The sequence below is a fragment of the Pongo pygmaeus genome, chromosome 7 (genome assembly GCF_028885625.2).
Source record: "Pongo pygmaeus isolate AG05252 chromosome 7, NHGRI_mPonPyg2-v2.0_pri, whole genome shotgun sequence".
NCBI classification, from domain to species: domain Eukaryota; kingdom Metazoa; phylum Chordata; class Mammalia; order Primates; family Hominidae; genus Pongo; species Pongo pygmaeus.
In genome coordinates, this window is record NC_072380.2 from 73,258,661 (window position 1) to 73,279,962 (window position 21,302).

Genomic DNA, 21,302 nt, shown 5'->3' on the forward strand with positions numbered 1-21,302 from the left:
ATAAAAATTAATGCTTTTTTATTTTTTGACAATTTCTATGATCATAAATGAAATTTAGACACATAAATCTTTGCATATCTGAATATATCCCTAGCATAAGGTACGAGAAGTGCAATTACTGGATCTAAATGCCATGTATATTTATGACACTGGATATACATTGTGAAATAGATTTGTAAAAATGTTATGCTTTCTCACTATTATTCCAACAATATAAGACATGCATATTTAAAACTTCAGCCTAAACTGCCACATTAAACTTCATATTTCCATTTACTGGTGAGGTTGATATTAAAAAAAATGTGTTTATTATGCATCCCCATTTCTTCTGTAAATTGTCATTTAAAATTCCTCCTTTTTTTCTAAAAGGCTGTTAGTGTTTCTCTTATATGTGATACTTTGTGTATGAAACATCTACTTACTGCAATTTTTTAAAGTGGTAATTTGTATTTACTTTTTTTTTATATTTTGACATTCAGGAGTGTTTTTATACACTCAAACTTACCGATCTTTTTCTTTTTTTATGTCTTCTATTCCTCTTGTGCTTAGAAAACCTTCCCTAACCTGAGATCGGTAAAATATTTCTGTTCTTCTAGTTATATTTTTAAATTTTATATTTTTGATAAAAACATCTATGTGTAATTTATTTTGGTGAAATAAGACTTTGATTTGAGTTTCTTCAAATAGTTCATTTTCTTAATACCATTGTTAGTAAAATAATTCATCCTTTTTTCCCATAGGTTTGTGATACTTTCTTATCTGTCAAATTTACACACACACACACACACACAGACACACACATCTGATTTTGCGCTTTCATTAATCCGTTTGAAATATTCTATTTTTAATGTTGTGTGGGGAGTGATGGCGCCGGTACTTTTTGTCCCAGATGTTAACAAAATTACAAATAATTATTGGTACGTCTCAACGGAACCAGGGAGGGTTGTGGTACGGAGGCATTTAGGACCCAGGGGAAAGCTAGGCTCGGTATAGAAGGACAGAGAATCGGGCGCACACGCCTCCTACCAAAATCACAGCCCCGTGTGGAGCCCGAGCTCTCATTCACAGCTTTCTAGAGAAATCTGAGCCCGAACCTGCCAGAATAGGGGATCTCACCCACCCAGCTCAGCAGCGAGGACACCTGCAGAAATACATTCCCAAAGCAAGGCTGGGCGGCCGTGTGAAGGTATTTGTTACCTTTTTTCTCCCCTCTGTATTTGCCGAGCCTCCCCGCCTTTCCCCCGCCCTTGCGATGCCATGGCTGCGGCGTTTCAGCACTTCGGTATGTGGACAGCTCCCATCTGCACTCCCTCTGCACGCCATCCCTGCCGCACCGCACCCCGCTCCCCGCCGCCTCCGCGGTCCATCCTCCTCCCGGCGCCCGCTCAGCCTGCGCCCCCTTACACATCAGCACCCCCATCTCCACCATCACCGTCATCATAGCCACCATCACCAGCGCGGTAACTATAGTCACACAACTGTGTCTTGCCACTTAGACAAAGCCCGAGGTCCGCAGGAGAGAGGGAAAGAGCTCAAGTTGACAGGCATAGGAAGGAAAGTTCAGGTGAACAAACCCCTGAAAACAAAGAGAGACGCCTGTTTGCGAGAAAGAGAAAGTGAAGGCAGGAGGGAGAGACCCCAGGCACGGGGACAGATGGGGCACTTGCCAGACACCAGCAGTTAGCCAGCTGCCTTTCAGCAGATTAGGGTCTGTTTAGTTGAGGAAATTAACATGGCCTAGGGCATAATGTGATTCCAGAAAAATAGAAATGTAAGCTCAACCTGTGTTTCTGGTTTTCCAATGGAGAATCACCAGGAAGCAGGGTGGGGGTGTCCGATGACTCATATTCACCCACACGTCCGTTTCCTTTCCTAAGTGTTTAATGCAGAAACTCCAGAATTAAGTTTTTTCTTCTTTTTCTACTAAAATGTTTTGTAAAATAGGGATCCTAAAGGTTAACTCTGGCCAGAATAAAAATAAAAATGATGGTAATGATTGTAACTTAAGAAAGGGGGCTCTCATTCGAATGAACTATTTGTTCCAATGTTTCTTCCTGTCTACTTATTTCATTTCTATTTTCCAATCTTAAACCTCTCTTTGAAGCAAAGAAGATAGATCCCTTGCCCAAATGGCAAAAGTAGTAATCATATTCAGACCAGATGGCCTTGCTTTGTTCGTCACCAGTCAAGGACTGGCTCAGATTTGGAAGGCGAGATTTTTGTGTGCTTTCTCAGTAATCAGGTGATAACACCATTTTCCTATAATAGTGAAGGGTAATAGAATGCAAAAATTGAAAAGGCATTTTATGTAACTCCATTCTGCCAGGCTCTGCTTTTAGAGTGCTATCATTTTCTATCTCAGCTGAAGGGAAGTTGGAACATCTTTCAAATGTCTGATTAATTTGAACCTGAAAGTCTAAGCCCAAGTCATAGTCCCTATTTGATTTAGCCAGGATTATCTGTTTTATAAGAGCTAACAAGCACCAGAAAATAAGTGCCTGAGCCTGTCATCAATAAAAATATTTTGCTGGGTGCTCATTTAATTGATTTTTACTGAACAGTAAAGCATTGGGATTTTTTGACAAGTTATTTTCTTATGAAATTAACATCTTAATCAAAAATGAGATTATTTAAATGAGAATAATAGGTCACACGTGACAAGAAAGTTTAAACCAGAGCACAGAAAAGCTTGATTTTAAAATTGCTGTTGTGTATTTATTCTGCCTCTTAAAGACACTGTAGCAAGTTTCATCTAAACCAGCTTGCTCACCATTAGAGGCATTGCCGAAAATAAAGACAGTCACAAATATGTATCTTCCAGAAGAAGTTCTGAGGAAAATTCATACTTGATTCTCTTTGAGAATGAGAAATAGTAGCATTGTGTCAAAAGTTAATTACTGCCACTAATTATATAGACATAATTCCACCTGCCTCTAAAATTCATTCACTTTTGGATCCCAAGCAAGAAAACTAGTAAAATATGTGGTGAAATGGATTTTATAGAAGAAAATTTGGTCATTCACATAATGTCCTTGGCTTGGTAATATCCACAGTAACCAAGACCTCTTAAAAGTCCTTGAGAAAGGAGATTCTTAAAACTCCCTTTTCTATCTGTAAAGAATGGTTCAGCTCAGACAATTTTTAAAAGTGTACATATTGCCAATTCTAGCTGCTTCACACCAGAAACGCAGGCCAGGAATCCAGTGCCTCTAGAGCTTCTGTCTTCCTCTGCTTAATACAATCTCCTGGGGCCGGGGAAATTTTAAAACAATGCTGCTTCAGTGAGATTTACAGGCATCTGTCTGTAAGCAATGACTTTTCTTGACTGAAATGTTATGCTGAGCTTATTAATTTTTATAGAATGACAGTATCCTGGCTTCCTTACTTAAATCTTTTCTATTGTGAGCTATTTCGCCTATAAAAAATATTTTCAATAACAGAAATTACTCCTTTTTATAATGGATTTAAAGGTGAAGAGAAAATGTTTTCCAGCCGAGTGTCATCATATATTTTTGTAGACATGCTCATAGAAGAGTGCATCATTTTAGAATCATGGAGTAGACAGCTGGAAGGTCTTTCATTTCCCAAAAGGCAAAATCTTGAACTTTTCAGAATTGGTAGTGTCTGCTCACTTCTGAAGGTTTTACAAAGAGAGGCACTTTATTATCCCTAAGAAGTCTATTCACAACTTTACGTACTCTCTGAGAGCAGAGCCTTCCATCCTTAGTAAATGGATCCAGGCTGACTTTGATCTTCTCTACTGTTCCTGTTACACAGTGACTCAGACATAGGAGGCAGCACTGCAGAATGAGTGTACAAAATATGAAGCCTGACTATATGCAATCAGTCCAGAAATATGTCCTCAGCATTGCCAAGAGAGACCTTCTTTTCAACCTCCCAAATATTGCTTGTTTTGATTGTTGTTAATTTTATCCAGATATCGCTGGAATAAAATTGTTTCAAAAGAAGTTCCACAGTGTGAATTTTGACAAGTCTGCAACCTCTAACTGATGTATGTCTCTTTATTGAAACTCATGCTTAATTGCCAATCTAAGTTTTTCTTAGTTTAAGGGAAGCTTATATTCTTTTGCTTGATTCTTTATGGATTGAAAATGAACTGGCCAAACATCCCCTGCCCCATAAAAGGCTTCCATTTATTGAGATAATAAGTTCATTTTTCTTCCCTACCTCTGATGCCTCCCACAGCCCTTTATTATACCTTCTCAGGTCAGGTTGCCCTAGGCTCTGTCCCTTTATGCACCTATTCTGTGACAGGGAGTATCAGAGAAAGTTTCCTGTGTGGTAGGCTAATTTCCTGTGAGCTTTTGTGCTTCCTAATTTCTGAGCCAGCAGAAATATCTCCACATGTGTTTGAGATGATCTGCTCTTGTTTCCAGGATGCTTTTAGCCAAATCTGTTCCTAAATATTGTGCAGACCACTGATAACTCCTTTTCTATCTATGCTCCTTAAAATAGTATCAAAGATCTTAGACAAAGTTCCATATATTTGTGTGTGTCACTTACATAGCTTATTCAATGTTCATTATTTTATAGTTTTGGAGGAAGTAGGAGAGAAGTTATGGGCCTGGGAATAGCATGTTGTAGGGGGGCATGTTAAATTATAGGATCCACACATAAAAACTTCTTAATGTGTGGTCAAATTAAAACAAAATAAACAAAACCCATGAGATCTTTCTCTCTTTCCTTTTTTCTCTTCTTCCCTCCTCCTTTCCCTCCCTCTCTCTAAATTTCCCTGCCTTCCTCTCTTCCTTCTTTTGTGGTTGATATATAGAGCATGCAAACATAGTGAGAGTAATTAACAGGGTGATCTGATAAACTATTATGAGTGCCATTGCTCCATAGGTAAAGAACACATTGTGGGTACTTCTATGTTCCTCCTGGACAGTGCATTAGGGCTGCCCACAGACAGCGTGAGTTCTGGCCTCAGAGGCAATTAACCTACCTCTCAACCCCTCTGGGTCATTATAAATCCTCTGGACCAGCTTTTCTCAAACATTAATTTGCATACAAATTGCCTGGGGATTCTGTTACCTGTTCAGTAGGTCTAAGTAAGTCCTGACTTGCTGTGTCACTAACAAGCTCCTGGGTTCTGCTGCCACTGCTGATGCATGGACCACCCTTTGAGAAGCAAGGGCAAAGAAAAGTTTTCTTTTTAACATTCTCACTTTTACATCTGACTATTAAATAATAAGACCCATTCTAAAACAAAACAAAAACCACCCCATGTTCTGAAGAAATAAGAGCTCAGAAATTCTATTTCTAATTGAGGAGAAAGTTATAAAAATAGCCTCTTTCCTCCTACCTCACCCTTAAGCATGCTGCTGTGTTTTACTTTTGCCAGGCAGTTTTCTTAGCTGTGATTCCTACTGCTGCCATTGTCTGTGCAATCACATCCAGAAGAAGGGTCACGGTTACATGGATCTGCTGGGAAAACATTTAGTGGAAAAGGGGGCAAATAGAGTTAATGGCCGTTTTTGGGTGAGTCCTACCTTTCTTATCTTCCTTTAGGTCCTCTTCCTTAAAAAAGAGAGTCTATTCTTAGAGAAATACTCTTTCCCTTTGAAGACAGAAGGGTCAAGGTTTTTGTTTGTTTGTTTGTTTTCCTTTCTCTTCCCATTGATACCCCTAGGAAGCACAACTAATCCGTTTTAAAAATTGAGGTATCAACTGCCAATGACCTCTTATGGGGATAGTTGAACAGCCTACGAAACATTCCAGTCTAATATTCTATGACTCAACAATTATTTCCCTATATATTAACTTTGTTTAAGATACATTGAGGTGTAAGGTAAATGCTACTTCAGTTAAAGACTTTTTCTACCAAACACAGTGAGGAGGAACAAAAATCTCATACTTTATAAGTTGGCTTTCCCCTCAACTCCTTGCATTATTTGCCCCAAAGAAAACTGCAAAATGGTTCTAGAATCCTCTGTCACATAGGTCCTTCTTCCCTGAGTTGCAGTCTGTTCTAATTCTGACCTGGCAACTATTTGGGTTCCAAAAGTTTTCAGTGTCTCTACTCTGATGGAGCTCATTCCAGTCTGCTTTTAACATTCCTTGAGAGCAGGACCAAATGGGAGCAAATGATTGTGTGCTTCTTTGCTGTTTTAAAGGGAGCCAAGGGAGTCTACACAATGAGTATTTATGTGGCAACAGTTAGTCCTAGGCTAGGACTAAGCTAAAGGTGGTGAAAGGTGGACTGTGTAGCATGGGCTAAATTCTGGTCACACCATGCTTTCAGATAATTCAGAGTCTCCTCTCTATCTTTGTAGACTACTCTCCCTGCCCCTAGTACAGATAGTTTATATCTGTAAGTTGGCTAACCTTTAAAGAAAGTCAATGAATTCGGGGTCACTTTTTACCCACAGGTCTGATGTTCCTTAGCCAGTACTTATGCAGAATTCCTACAAACCATAATGACCAACCTGAAAATTCATCCTTCAGAAAAAAGACTCCTTCTGGTCAGCACCATGGAACATGTAATCAACCAGCCTCTGAGATTTAAATATAGGCTAAATAGGCTGTAAGGGAGTGTATTATCTTTCAAGAAAGATTTCAAATAGAGTTACACTTAAAAAGAAATATTTTTGGTCACTATGATTTTCAGTTTTGGCTTAGATATATCAGCAGCATCTATTTTTATTTCATTCAGTATAAAAATTCCTTTTGGTATTCCTAGGTAAAAATTCATATTCAATTTAAAAATTTGAAGTAAGTTTTTAGCAAGGTAAAGAGCTATAAGGGTTAACCCAATTCAATATATATTAAAAATTTGGAAACATAAATTCACACATACCAATGGATGAGGTAGTTGGTTAGACTTTCATGTACAAAATGTTGTCACCGGTATTAATTTTTCATCCTTTTCTTGTAAAAGAAACCCACAAAACAAATATGGCTATTGTTTCTTATTTTATATTTGTATTAATTTAAATTTATGTGTACTTAAAAATTGTTCTTTGTATTACTAAGAACACCCAGAAGCCATGCAAATTTGAGGTGTTGTTCAGCAGTTATTGATGTTCTTATATTTCAAATAATATTTAGGCTTTACAGATTTTATCTTTCTGATGATGACAACAATATTCTATTTCCTCCCCAAATTTGGGCAATTTTGCAACATTCCTTAAATGATGTCCTTTAGGACTGACAGGGTGTGGATGTGTGTCTATTATGTGAGTGTAGCTGAGTGTGAGGGCACCAATACTCAGAGTGATGTTAAACAAGGCACCTACTTGGAGAGCAGAGTCTTGGACAAACCGTGGGTAAAGTAGGTTTGAGTGCAAATCTTTGTTCTTTCAGCCATATCTAAATCTCAGATTCATCTTTTCATCTAGTAGTAATAAGCTACCTTTAAGGATTGCTGTGGAAATTAGACTATATAATATCAAAGACCTTGGCATCTACTAAGTACTCCATGAATATTTGTTGGTTTTCCAACTCTGAAACAAGCTCATTATCTGACTTAGCTGTTATGTACCCCGAATATTTACCTGGATACAGCATAATTATAATATCAACAGGAATTTACAGTTAAAGTAAAGTAGATCTTTTCCTTTCACAAGCAGTTTTACCAACATCATGTCACAGAATTTTACCTTAGCACTTCCCAGGGAATTATCTTTCTTCTATCTATTGCAGGATCATTGTAACAAAGAAAAAAGACAATTGATATAAAATGCTTTGAAATACTACATACACACATACATATACATATTTTTAGATGAGACATTGCTAATAAATTCTGACTTTTTCCTAATATATTGTATGTGTGTTTCTGAAGATTATAATAAAATAAATAAATGAGAATAGATCATAAAATTACCAAATTGATTTCATTTGAATTATCATAGTTTTCTGAAAGTATTTTTATGCTTAAACTCTTTGACTCATAAGGAATATGGTGTATGTTTGTAGATGTACTTTCTTAATACTAAATTCTGTATGAGGAAATACAAAAGGATTTTTTTCTAATGTAAACTTGAGATGAAATATAAAACTAGAATCTACAGATAACATTATTTTAAATATCATAGTATGGATACTCTTCTTTTCTCCCTCTCATACAAAAATACTATTACCTAATTTTCTGGTTCACTGGAAAAGGTGTGGATTGGAGTGAAAGAAGGTATCCTCCACCTTGGCCTTCCTGGAGAATGTTTGTGAATTACTCTCCATGCATTTGAAATGGTGTCAAATACAGAATCATTTGGGACTAAACCACATTGCAGGGAGATGGCCTCTGAGGCTTATATGAATCTGCCTAAAGTGGCCTGTTTGATCATCAAGCACATTTCAATGCTGACATTGAATGCCATGCTTGGCATTCTGCTAGGCATGGCAATCAATCCTTTAAAGAGAATGACAAGATCTGTTATCTTTGATCTGTCATTTTTGCCAAAGGAAAATACCTAAAGGAAGAACAAAAGTTAGTGAATGCTAGAAAAGGCAGAGACAGCTAGATTTTGAACAGCACCAGTCATCTTCCAATGAAGGAAGGAGGAAAAGATGGCAACTGGACATCTGTAAGGCAGAGTATTAAGCCACCCAAGAATATCTATTCATCCACTGGCATATTTAGGCTCATAGAATGGTAAGTTTGAAAGGAATTTTAGGGAACCAGAGTGAGGTTCTGAAACTTGAAGATGGTCACATAGGTCTTAAATCATAAATAATAAAATCTCTCTGCTACACATAAGATACAGGGCAGCATAACAGTAAAGAGCATGGGTTCAGAGAAAGATTAGTTTTGGCTGAATCCAGTTTCTGCCTCTTAGTCTCTGTGTAATTTGGGGCAATCATTTAACCTCTCTGTGCCTTAGTTTCCTCATTTGAAAAATGAGGACAATAATATACTCATTTCATATAGTTGGTCTGAGGATTAAATACTGTAGTCTATAAAAAGAGAATCTGCAAATGCCTAGAACATAATAAATAGCTATAATAAATAATAAGTATTATTATTATTAATATTGCCAGCACAGAAAACCATTTCCACTTCTTCATGTGATACAAGTTCAATGTATCCATTTATAATTTGGAAAAGTTGAATGAGAACCAAGTCCTTTATGTGAACAAAAGATTATAGTCAAATGAAAATGCTATATCCTGGTGAACATTCTTCATACAGCCTTTCTAGTGCCTTAAATATTATCAATTGAAGTTGTTATTTAAGTAGCAGTCTATTCAGACTTCTGGTATGAAGAATTTGCCTTTAACAGAAAATATCTATGTTATCCTAAGTTATGAAACCCAGTGACCCTGGCTTAAGCATTCTCCCCAGAAGCTTCTACTGTATGCTGAGCACAGAATAAAGATATAGATTGAAGCAAATTTATTTCAGATATTATAGATTGGAGGCATAGCTATATGTGGAAGCAGGCCATGAAAAATGCAACCTCAACTTTCCTTTTGAACTCATAGTAATTTATCTCAGAAACATTGTTGAGTTCCCTGAACTGTAAGGTAAGTAACTTGCCCCACACTTTAAATCCTCTGTAGGGAATAAGTCATGGCTGTGCCTTGTGCTTTAAGCACTGTGCTCCATGGCTTGGAACTGTGAACATTACCTGGCATGCTTGCTTTAGGAAGGTGAGAATCTGAAGCACAACGTGCTTAGGCTAAATTCTCCAGGAAAAAAAATACTTTGTAGATGAGGAAAGACATTAATCCATCAGACACAACATCTCATTTAAGGATAAACTGTCCTGGAGGTACTGAAACACTTATTCACTCATTCAAACATTTTGACTACTTTCTTTATTCATGTATTCTAGGTCTATTTACTGAGCATCTACTTCATGGCAGGCACTGTACTAGGCACTGAGGATGTGGTGGTGAATGCAATGAAGTCACTCTGCTCATGGAGCTGACCCTCTTTTGGCCACACCCTGTATCAGGGATACACAGATGAATTAAATCCAGTCCTTCCCTGCAAGATGTTCTGGATAAAGAGAGAAAAAGGAAAATGGCAGTAGAATGTTGTATGGGACTACTTTGACTTCTGAAGGCCAGGAAGGGTTTCCTGGGGAAATGAGTTTCAAGTTTACTTCTGAAGGGCAAAGAGGAGTCAATCAGTGGTTATTCTAGGCAGAGAGTGCAGCTTTTACCAAGGCACACAAAGGTGAGAAGAAGCTGCCGATGGCTGCATGGCCAGACAATAAATCTGGAGAGTAAAGAGACCAGAAGATGAAAGGTCTTGAAATCATGTTACATAGTTTTATACTTTATCCTAGGACAACTAGATGCTAATGATGGATATTAATCAAGGAGTGACATGAGCATATTTCAACTGTAATACAGAGAATGGGTTGAAATGCAAAGAATGGACTGGCAGCAAGCGTATCAATAGGGAGAATGTCACAGGACTAAACAGATGAGTAGTGATGCAGTCTAAACAAAGACAGTGATCATGGGGATGGAAATAACTGAGAAACTTTGAAAAATATTATGGAAGTGATTGCCTGATAGTGGGCGATAAGAGAGAGAGTGGAATAATAGTTGACTCCCAGATTTCTAGTGTGGGAAACTGCATGGAAAATGATGTCATTCACTAAAAGACAAAGACAGAGGAGCAAATTCAGGATAAGGAACTATGATTAGTTTAGTTTTGAACAGATCGAGTTTGTGTTGTCTGTGAGTCAAGAAAGTGGAGATGTTCAGTGGCTGTAGAATGTGCAGTCTGAAGATCTGAAGGGAGCTACGGACTGATATTGTAAGTGGCAGATCATGGGGGCAGGATCTTAGAAAACACTAGTATTGAAGATGTGAGCACAGAAGGAGAAGATGGAGTAGAGAGGGACAAAGGGCTAGGTGACAAATCAAGGGTACATGGAGTTACAGAAAAGAATGGTAAAATGTGAGAAGGAGGTCTAAGAAGGATGATGTAGTCAACATCAAATATTGAGAAAGCTCACCTACAGTAGGTGCGGAAGTTTTTTTATTGGATGTAGTAACAAAAATTGTATCCATTAGTAGAGTGACCATCTGTCTGAGTTTGCTTGGAACCCGTTGTTCTAGCATCATTATTATTAACACCCTGTAGTGCGTAAGTTTGGATAATAAGTTAAATCATCACCCGTGTCATTGATCAGTGTGAGTACTTTCAGCAGCATGTCAAAGATAGATTGCAATGAGTGTAGGGAAGAACTGGAGAAGGAAGACATTGGGTGAGGCCGCTTTCTGAAAGGGCTTTTGGAGAAGGAATTTTAACATCAGGTGGGCATTGAACTAGATAGATTTTGAAACTTCTTACAGTTCTGGGAAGAGTTTGTAATACTATTTTCCTTTACTATTATGAGTCCTCAAAATTAGTGAGAAGTAAGACTCTTCTGTTTCTTAGAGAACATCACAGAGCTAAATGCTATTTTCTTACAAGTTATTTTGCAAAGCCGATATTTTATAAATAAAATTATTTTTATTATTCTGTTGTCTTGAAAATGAATACCAGTTACTTTTTTTATCTCCTCCATATCCAAAGACATATAAAGTAGAAATATGTGAGCTGATTGTCTCTCTTAAGAAATTACTGTTAGTCCTAAATTAAGCAGAACAATCATCATTTAAGTAATTTTGTATGATAAAGCATTACCAATAATGATTAGATTGGGAGTAAATATTCTGCCTCTTACTGAAGATAAGATTGACTAAGAAAGCTAGGAAAAATAAATGCCTCTAAGTTTATTTATATTTAGTGTGTCTTCTGATTTTGGAAACTTCCAGGTTAGACCAAACAGATGTCTGCAAGAGTTTAAGCATTTATATTTAAAATAAGGTGGAAACAGTATGGGTGTTCCTCTGTATACCATTTTGGTGGAGAAATCATAAAGGTTGTATCTGAGGGGATTAAAATATCATTATCATAAGTAAAACAGCATCTTAGGAAAACAGGCAGGTTATATACAATGGAAGGATTTTTAAGCCCATATGGACATTGGGTTGGGTAGAGAGCCAACCAAGAGTCTCAAGTCCCTCTGCTTTCCTAGTAAAATAATGGCAAATGCAAATAATAAAGCCATTTGCAAATGTCCCTATGAGTCTCCTTGCCCATTGTTGAATTTGATTATTGGAGGTCAAGTTTCCAGCCATAAGCCTGTCCCCACCCCCACTCTTCACAAGTACTGGTGGAGGAATCCTGTGAGTCACTGACACTGGTGGGGTTAAAATAGGGGAAGTTTTTTATAGTTAAGATGCAAATGGCTGGCTTTAAGAAAGTGGGAGAAGGGGCATTTCTGTGAAAGATACTTCTGTTTGAGAAAAGAGGCCAACGGGAAGCAATAAATTGTACCATAGCTATAATTTCTCTGCCATATCCAGGCCTGTGAGTGGTCCCATAAAGCATGCTGTCACAGAGAAGTATCCTTCTCTCCTCTCACTGTTTCTTAAGGTAATTAATAAAAGTGCATGCTATTGCTAATCTGATCAAGCACTATTACGTTAACTAGTCAATGGAACTAAAACGTTCCCAAACATATTTCAAATGTTAGATTTTCAAGTTGTCTATAATCAACTTATGCTCAATACCCCATTTTAAGGATAATTTATCATTTGTTCTTTGGACACCTAATCTAATCAGACCCACAGCCTAATATACTGTTTTTCTATCTAAGCTCCAATTAATTTGCCCAGACTTTCTTTGTATCATCTCTCTTCTGTTTCTTTTGTGTGTATTTGTTTTTCAGTAAGCAATGGCCTCAGTTTTGCTTCTCTTTTGGATGAACACCACCACATAGGGCCTGAATGTGAAAGAAGACCCTCTATTTGTCTGTTGCGGGGCAGCCTGGTAGTAAAACACTGTTGAATGGGCCACAGTTTCAGCAGACCATCAGGTGAATGGGACCAGTCTCTCTTCTTCCAAAATATCAGAAGTTAAACACTTGGAACGGAGATTTGGCCAAGATGACCCATTTACAGGCTGGACTCAGTCCAGAGACTATAGAGAAAGCTCGCCTGGAACTGAATGAAAACCCCGATATTTTACATCAGGATATTCAGCAAGTCAGGGACATGATCATCACCAGGCCTGACATTGGATTTTTACGTACAGATGATGCCTTCATCCTGAGATTTCTCCGAGCCAGGAAGTTTCACCAAGCGGATGCCTTTAGACTCCTGGCTCAGTATTTCCAGTACCGCCAGCTAAACCTGGACATGTTCAAAAACTTCAAGGCAGATGATCCCGGCATTAAGAGGGCTCTGATCGATGGGTTCCCCGGGGTGCTGGAAAACCGAGACCACTACGGCAGGAAGATTCTTTTGCTGTTTGCAGCCAATTGGGATCAGAGTAGGTAAATGTAGATAGTGTCTTTACTTGGTTTTTCTTTGCTATAAGCATTATCACTGCATGTTTGGGGTTGTATGGCTTTATATGTAATGGACTTTCATTAAAAAATATTTCACATGTTCACCAAGGAATCTTTAAGGCCACAGTTGTGCTGTCTTCAAAAGGCAATTCCAGATGAACAATAGAATTGTAACATTAGAGTTGTAAGAGACCTTAGAAGTCATTATTCTTTTCATCAAAGTGGGTCATTCACTTTAGTAAAATTGAAAGTGGATCTTCTAGAAGAACCATATATTCTGTCTTTGGTGTTCTCATCTTTATTAACAAAAACAAAAATGGAGTTAGTACACGGCTTAATATCAAGTAGTTTCAATGCATAAAATAATTTCTTGGATCCTCTCCATGACTTGAATTACCTCTATTTCTCCTGAGTGCCCGACATTTCTATCCAAATCCCTGCTAGACATTTCTCCCTGAAAGACCTATAAGGGACCCAAAACTTGGCATATCCCAAACTGAAAGCATCATCTTTCTCACTCTACCTGCTCTTTCATCCACCTAGTCTCTCAAGCCAGAAATCCAGGAGCCATCCTTGACTGCCGCTTGCTTTGGTCTTTACATCCAATTAATTTTCAAGTCCTACCACTTTTTTCTTATAAACCTGTGAAATCTCTTCACTTCTCTTTGCTCCCATTAGTATTGCCTTAGTTTAGGTTCTCATCATTTCTTCTTTCATTGCTGCAACAGCTTCTTAGCTAGTATCCCTGCCTCTAGTCTTATCTCTTCTGAGTCATTCTAGGTTACACCGTAGCCAGGGTGACCCTTCCAAAATTCTGTTACATCACTTCCCTGATTAAAGTTCTTCAATGACCTGCAAAGCTATCGAAATAAAGTAAGGTTCTTATGATCCACCTTCAGCATTTCCTGCTCTGCTTCATCTTATGACCTTCTTCACATCCTCTGGTCCAGCTGGTTGGGACTATAAGCCTTGCCTTGAACAGTTAAGCTTTTTAAATACCTCCAACCCTTTGGACTTGACCTGTCAGACACCCAAAGGAGAGACAGCCATCCCCTATCCCAACTCCAATCATCCAACTCCAACAACACAATTTGCCTACTGATGCATCTTTATGGTCCTTGAGGAAGGTAGTCTTCTTCTACTTCCCTCCCAACCCTGTTTTTCTCAGGCGCCCTACCTCTGTTTATATTTCTATGAATGCAGTTACAATGGAAATGTAACAGCTATCATTATCATAGCTAACATTTTGAATACTAATGACAAGCTCTGCTAAGCATTAATATATATTACCTAATTTAACCCACCTGAGAACTTTGCATGATAGATATTAGTACTATTACCCCTCTTTTACCTTTGATGATATAAGGCTTTTAGAAGTTAAGGAACTCACTCATGTTACACAACTAGTGAATACGGAGTGGGAGTTGGGCAATGGTAGTCTGATGTGAGAGCCAGTTGTCTTAAGCCGACTTCATTGTAATTGTGTGTATACTTTGTGTATTCTTACTCCTCCTCCCAAGACTGCAGGTTCCTTGAGGGCAGGGGATCATGCCTTTTTCATATTTATGTCTTTGGTGCATGGCGCAATATCCAATGAATATTGAATGAGAAAGAATAATGAATCAATTTCCAAAACATCACCTATGAACTGAGCTTTCACAGAGATGTAATCATTAACATTCTTATGTTTCATGGGGAGACATGGGTTTAACCTAAAAATATATCAACCCCCATAACCATTAAAAGGAATTTCTAAAGTGCCTCTTCACTCACTCACATCACTACTCTTCCTCTTCAAGATGATAACAGTGTTGGGCACCTTGGTGACCACTGGCTGTTTTGTGGTTGATAATTTGGGGTGGGGCTGTCTAATCTTGGAAAGGTATTTGCATATTTTAACACTATCAGTCTAGAATTTGGTCAGGACTCCACCTGGGCCTGGGCTACCTTTCCGTGTTTCTACTCTGTTATTCTGTAATGATATGGAATAACATATCATATATCATATCATCATTAACATAATTAATGATGAGTCTCTCACTACATTGCTTCACTGATGAGACAGATTTTTAGGTGTTATGATTCATCCATCTTTATCATTCACTCAACAAACATTCAGTGAGTATAGATTTTGTGCCAGAGCTTGTCTTAGGGCACTGAGGACAGCGATGAGAACACACAATCCCTGCCGGTGAGGACCCCATTGTTCAGCTGGATGCTTAGCAATGGTGCAAACATATAGATGGCTCACTCCAACTGCAATAGAATAATTCTTTCTGAGACACACAATTCATTGGTGCAGGACACCAATGTAAACTAGAGGCAACAGCTGTCCTCCCAAAAATGGCACATTAACATTTTGGATTTTGAAATAGGAGAGTATTGATAATTCTGGAGAATAATTTTATTAGTCCATTCTTGCTTTGCTATAAGGAACTACCTGAGACTGGGTAATTTATGAAGGAAAGAGGTTTAATTCTGCAGGCTGTATAGAAAGTATTGCGAGGGAGGCCTCAGGAAACTTATAATCATGGCAGAAGGTGAAGGGGAGGCAGGCACATCTTCACGTAGTGGAGCAGGAGAGAGAGAGTGAGGGAAAGGTGCCACACACTTTTAAACAATCAGATCTCCTGAGAATTCTGTCACTAGACAGCATTAGGGTGATGGTGCTTAACCTTTAGAAACCACCCCCTTGATCCGATCACCTCCCTCCAGGCCCTACCTCCAACACTGAGGATTGCAACTCAACATGAGATTTGGTTGGGGACACGGAGGCAAACCATATCAATAATTGTGCTGACTTCATTTATGCTTAGTTGTTTTCAGTGTTCTAGAACTTCCATCTGCTAAGACAGATGAAGTAGAGAACATCAGTAAATGGAGACATACACATAATGAAATCAGCCATAGTAAAATATTTTATTTTGTGTTAGGATTTGGTCCATGTATATCCCAAAGTATGTTGTTAAGAAGAGGAGACAAATCTCTTAGTAAATAATCCAAATGTTTATGATTATGATAACCTCAAACAAATTACTTCACCTCTCTGTTTCTCAGTTCTCTCTTGTGTAAAATAAGAAGTTTGAACTATGTAATTCCTGAGATACCTGCCAGCTCTAATGGCTCATGAATGTGAAGCTTATTCAGCCTGATCCTATGGATGGGAAGGGACTTAAAAATTCACTTTATGGTCTCCTAATTCGCTAGACTTTTCAAAGTAATCTCTCTTTGCATTCTCCCACTCCACATTTTTCAACCTGTGCAATATTATTTGTCCCAGACCATTATGGTTTTAATAAAAAGGTTGTAATGACAAGGCTATTCCATTGGCAGCCAAATATTCGATGCAAACAAGCCTCAGTTTGAATTTAGATATTCTCATGTTGTTTACTGGTTATATAGCTTTCGACAGGCAACCTCCGTGAGACTCAGTTTTCTCATCTGTAAGTTGGGAATGAGAGTGATGTCTATCTAACAGTATGGTTGGGAGGATTGAATGATATAACGCACTGAAAAAACACAGCTTATTGTTTGATACACTGTAAGCACTCTAGATATTAGCTTCTAGTATTATCACTAATACTATAAAAGATTCCATGTAAAAACTAATAGAGGACAGATGGTAAAACGAATTGCAACCAGGGGCTGGAGTACAATATTTGAAAATGGGAATGGGGCAATGAATGTGAACTACGGCATGCCCATCCTAAGCACCTGTTTGCTTTCTCCCCAAATGTGTTTCCTTTCACCCAGACCCAGCCCTGTGGGGCCCAAAAGGCCTGGAAAGGCTGACACAGCTTTGCAAGGAAATGACTTCATTCTCACCAGGGGCCTGAGATGACTGGGAAGTCATTTGAATATCTCATGTGAAGGGTTTACTAAGATTAAAGTGGTTATGAATATTTATTAAGACAGTGTAAATCTCATTAATCTGGACCCAGACACATGGACAAAAGCTCAGAACAGTGAGCAATAGGAAACACTATCCTGTGAGGGCTCATGCCAGGCTCTGCCTGCTTGGGTTCAACATGGCAACTGAGGTATAGGCAGTGCCTGGGCTACCTGAGCATAAACTGGCCTTGCCTGGACATTGGACCTCAGCAGAGAGCTAACTGACTTCTTCATTTTTTGAGGCTGCCAGGCTGAACTGAAACCAGATGGATTCAATCAGCTCACATGTATTTATTCAAAAATGAACTTGGCCCTCCCAGAGTGAGCAGAGTTTGTATCCCAGCTCTCCAGCTTGGTATGTAACGGAGACCTAGGGGACACTGTTGGTCGATGAGCCCTCTGATTTTTCCCACCTAAACTTGTGTCAGCATTGGCAATAATTCACCATTTGCCCCTTTAAGATCTGATGAAAAATAAATTCATTTCTTGCTTCTTTCTAAGCTGCAGACTTGCACTTGGTCATAAGCCCAGTTTGCCATGAATGCCCCAGCGCTGGAGAAGAAAAACTGAGCATAAAGGGACACATCTATTTTTTTCTGGATTTCACTCAGTTAAAAAGAAAAAAAGGTTAAAATTGGTCAAGTAATTTTACTTTCTAGGGTCTCAATTGTATCAAGTGGAAACGATAAGATATCTGGCTAATGGGGCTGTTGCAACAATTAATCACAATTGCCCTTTTTGGTGGTGTCCAGAGGCCAAATAGAAAAGTGATTAAGTGCACAAACTCTGAACCCCGATGGCCAGCTTCCAATCCTAGCTCCTCCTAACCTGCCATGGGGTCTTGAGCAAGTTGCTTAAATCCTTATTACCCTCAGTTTCTCACCTGTACAGTAGGGGTGACGAGGGTCATGGGTGAGTACTAGTTGGTGCTCAGTAAATGGGAATTGTTTCTTAAGAAAAAAAATCTAATCAGGCAAATACCTAGGATACTGGGTCAAAAGATGTACTGTCTTTTGTAATAATTTGTTATTGAGGTAAAAAATATATATATACAATTTAACATCTTTTTCATTTTTTAGTGTACAGTTCAATGGCAGTACCTACAATTATATTCTTTGTTACCCCTTCATCCTCCCTCCCCGCTCCCCTTACCCTCTCTGGTAACCACCAATCTACTCTCTATCTTCATGAGATTCACATTTTTACCTCCTGCATGTGAGTGAGAACATGAAATATTTGTCTTTCTGTGCCTGGATTATTTCATGTAACATAATGGCCTTCAGTTCCATCCATGCTGCTGCAAAGGACAGAATTCATTCTTTTTATGGCTGAATAATATTTTGTTGTATGTATATAAACTCTATTTTCTCTTTTTTAACTTTTAAGTTCAGGTACATGTGCAGGTTTTTTATGTAGGTAAACTTGTGTCATGGGGTTTTTTTTGTACAGATTATTTCATCACCCAGGTATTAAGCCTAGCATTCATTAGTTAGTTTTCTTGGCCCTCCCTCCTCCCACTGTCTACCCTCTGAAAGGCCCCAGTGTTTATTGTTCCCCTTTATGTGTCCATGTGTTCTCAACATTTAGCTCTCACTTATGAGTGAGGAAATGTGGTATTTGGTTTTTTGTTCTTTTATTAGTTTGCTAAGGATAATGGCTTCCAGCTCCATCCATGTCCCTGCAAAGGACATTATCTCACTCTTTTTTATGGCTGCATAGTATTTCATGGTGTATATCCAGTCTATCAGTGATGGGCATCTAGGTTGATTCCATGTCTTTGCTATTGTGAATAGTGCTGCAATGAACATACACGTGCATGTGTCTTTAACAGAATGATTTATATTCCTTCGGATATATATCCAGTAATAGGATAACTGGGTCAAGTGGTATTTCTGTCTTCAGGTCTTTGAGGAACTGTGACACTGTTTTCCACAATCTTTGAACTAATTTACACTTTCACCAACAGTGTATAAGCATTCTTTTCTTTCCACAACTTCACCACCATCTGTTATTTTTTGACTTTAATAATAGCCATTCTGACTGGTATGAGATGGTACCTCACTGTGGTTTTGGTTTGCATTTCTCTAATGATCAGTGATGTTGAGCCTTTTTTCATATGATTGTTGGCCTCTTCTTTTGAGAGGTGTCTGTTCATGTTCTTGCCCCCTTTTCTATGGGGTTGTTTGTTTTTTCCTTGTAAATTTGTTTAAGTTCCTTACAGATGATGGATATTAGACCATTGTGGGATGCATTATATGCAAGAATTTTCTCTCATTTTGTAGGTTGTCTGTTTACTCTGTTGATGGTTTCTTTTGCTGTATACCACATTTTCTTTACCCATTCATCTGATGATGGGTGCTCAGGTTAATTCCTTATGCTGGCTATTGTTAGTAGCATTGCCATAAACATAGGAGTGTAGATATCTCTTTAATATATTGATTAATTTCTTTTGGCTGTATACCCAGTAGTGAAATTACTGGATCATGTGAACATTCTAGTTTGTGTTTGTTGAAGAACCTCCATACCATTCTCCATAGTAGCTGTACTAATTTACATCCTCTCCAACAATGTATGAGGGTTCCCCTTTCTCCACATCTTTGTCAGCATCTACAAGATGTACCCTCTAAAGGCTGCAGCATTTGAGGCCATTACCAGATTTCCTCCACCTAGAAAAGTACACAAAAATACAGCTGAGAACCCTTAATGGTATGCACTATGGGTACATAAGTGCAGACGGTCCTCTGCAAAGACCTCTGCGATAGTTCAGTTATGGTTGAGAAGCTCTGAGAAGTCACCTTTTTTTAGTGATCCTACCTACTACGTTTATTATATTCTCAAGATATAAGAAATGAATGGGGGTTGGTGGTGAATCCAGATAATAAAAGCCCCAGAATACACTATAATAGTATCCATTAGTGTTGTGTAGACCAGCTATAGTCCCCAAGTACCCTGATGGGGAAAAAAACAGTTGGAAATGCATTGCAAGTCATAATATATAAAATTACACTGAAGATTCTTTTGTCAGTGTATTGTTTGTTTCTCATAATTAAAAGCTCAGAAATCAGCAACCAGGTTGAAAACTAGATGAAAAATTCGTTCCTTAAGGAAGAAGAGGTACTTTAAGGATGAGTTAAGTTAGGGTAATTTACTAGAGAGGAAAGAAAGTTGGTAAACAATTTGATTAGAGTCATTGTAAGAAGGCCAAGGATCCAGGAAGCTCTTTCTCCCCAGAATACAGAGCAAGGGCCAAAAGGTTGGATTGAAGATGAAGAAGTATGAGGCAGGACCTCAGACTCAGGGTTGTAAAGGTGAGGGATAGGGCGAAATTTAAGGGGGCACCAAGAAACTCAGTAATTAAATAAATAATATTGTAATAAAATATTTTAAAAACTCACAATGCAAAAAAATTCTTGATGAACAAAATATCCAAATTTTATTTATTTACTTTGTAAAGAAAGCATGCTTACATTTGCCTTTTATTGCTAGATTTTTTTTATTTTGATAGATTTAGGGGGTACAAGTGCAATTTTGTTACATGTTTATATTGTTTAGTAGCAAATTCTGGGCTTTCAGTGTAACCACCCCTTGAATGGTGTACATTGCACCCAATAGGTAATTTCTCGCTTCTCCTCCCCCTCCCACACTCCCACCTTATGGAGTCTCCAGTGTCTATATATTCCACATTCTATATCCATGTGTACATATTATTTAGTTCCCATTTATAAGAGAGAACATGTAATATTTGACTTTCTGTTTCTAAAATATCAAATTTTTAAAGAAGGCAGGATCAGTATTATTGATTTTCCTTTGGCTTCAGGCTCCAACTTGGCTCAGAGCAGCACTGCTCAAACCAATCAGATTTCTCAGGGGAAGAACTTTAAGTTGGCTGCTGGTCAATTATAGTACAGTATATAATACTGCACATATATAGACTCTTCAGCTGCATAGTCTTTATGGTTCTCAAGCATTTCCATGTACGTTTTCTTATTTAATGCTCATAAACATTTGGCAGTTTCAGTATCACTAAGTTACTAATGACATAAAAATAGTTTCAGGAGGAGAAGACACTTTCTAGTCAAGAAGCAACAT

The 21,302-nt window shown here is 38.2% G+C and overlaps 1 protein-coding gene and 1 long non-coding RNA gene across 2 annotated transcripts in view; one reads left to right on the plus strand and one right to left on the minus strand.

Annotated features, from left to right (window-relative positions):
- Positions 1-14,100, minus strand: part of LOC129041954 (uncharacterized) — a 30,460-nt gene extending 16,360 nt beyond the window's left edge. Inside the window, exons 1-4 of the long non-coding RNA XR_008504024.2 lie at positions 13,720-14,100; positions 13,065-13,618; positions 5,324-5,442; positions 5,053-5,139 (exon numbers count right to left, since the gene is read on the minus strand). This is a non-coding gene — a long non-coding RNA (uncharacterized LOC129041954). The remainder of the gene's footprint in view (positions 1-5,052; positions 5,140-5,323; positions 5,443-13,064; positions 13,619-13,719) is intronic.
- CLVS1 (clavesin 1) overlaps positions 1,018-21,302 on the plus strand; it is a 213,776-nt gene continuing 193,491 nt past the window's right edge. The window contains exons 1-2 of the mRNA XM_054497411.2: positions 1,018-1,186; positions 12,702-13,307. Of these exons, the coding sequence (XP_054353386.1) occupies positions 12,853-13,307 (455 nt within the window). The 5' untranslated portion in view covers positions 1,018-1,186; positions 12,702-12,852. The remainder of the gene's footprint in view (positions 1,187-12,701; positions 13,308-21,302) is intronic.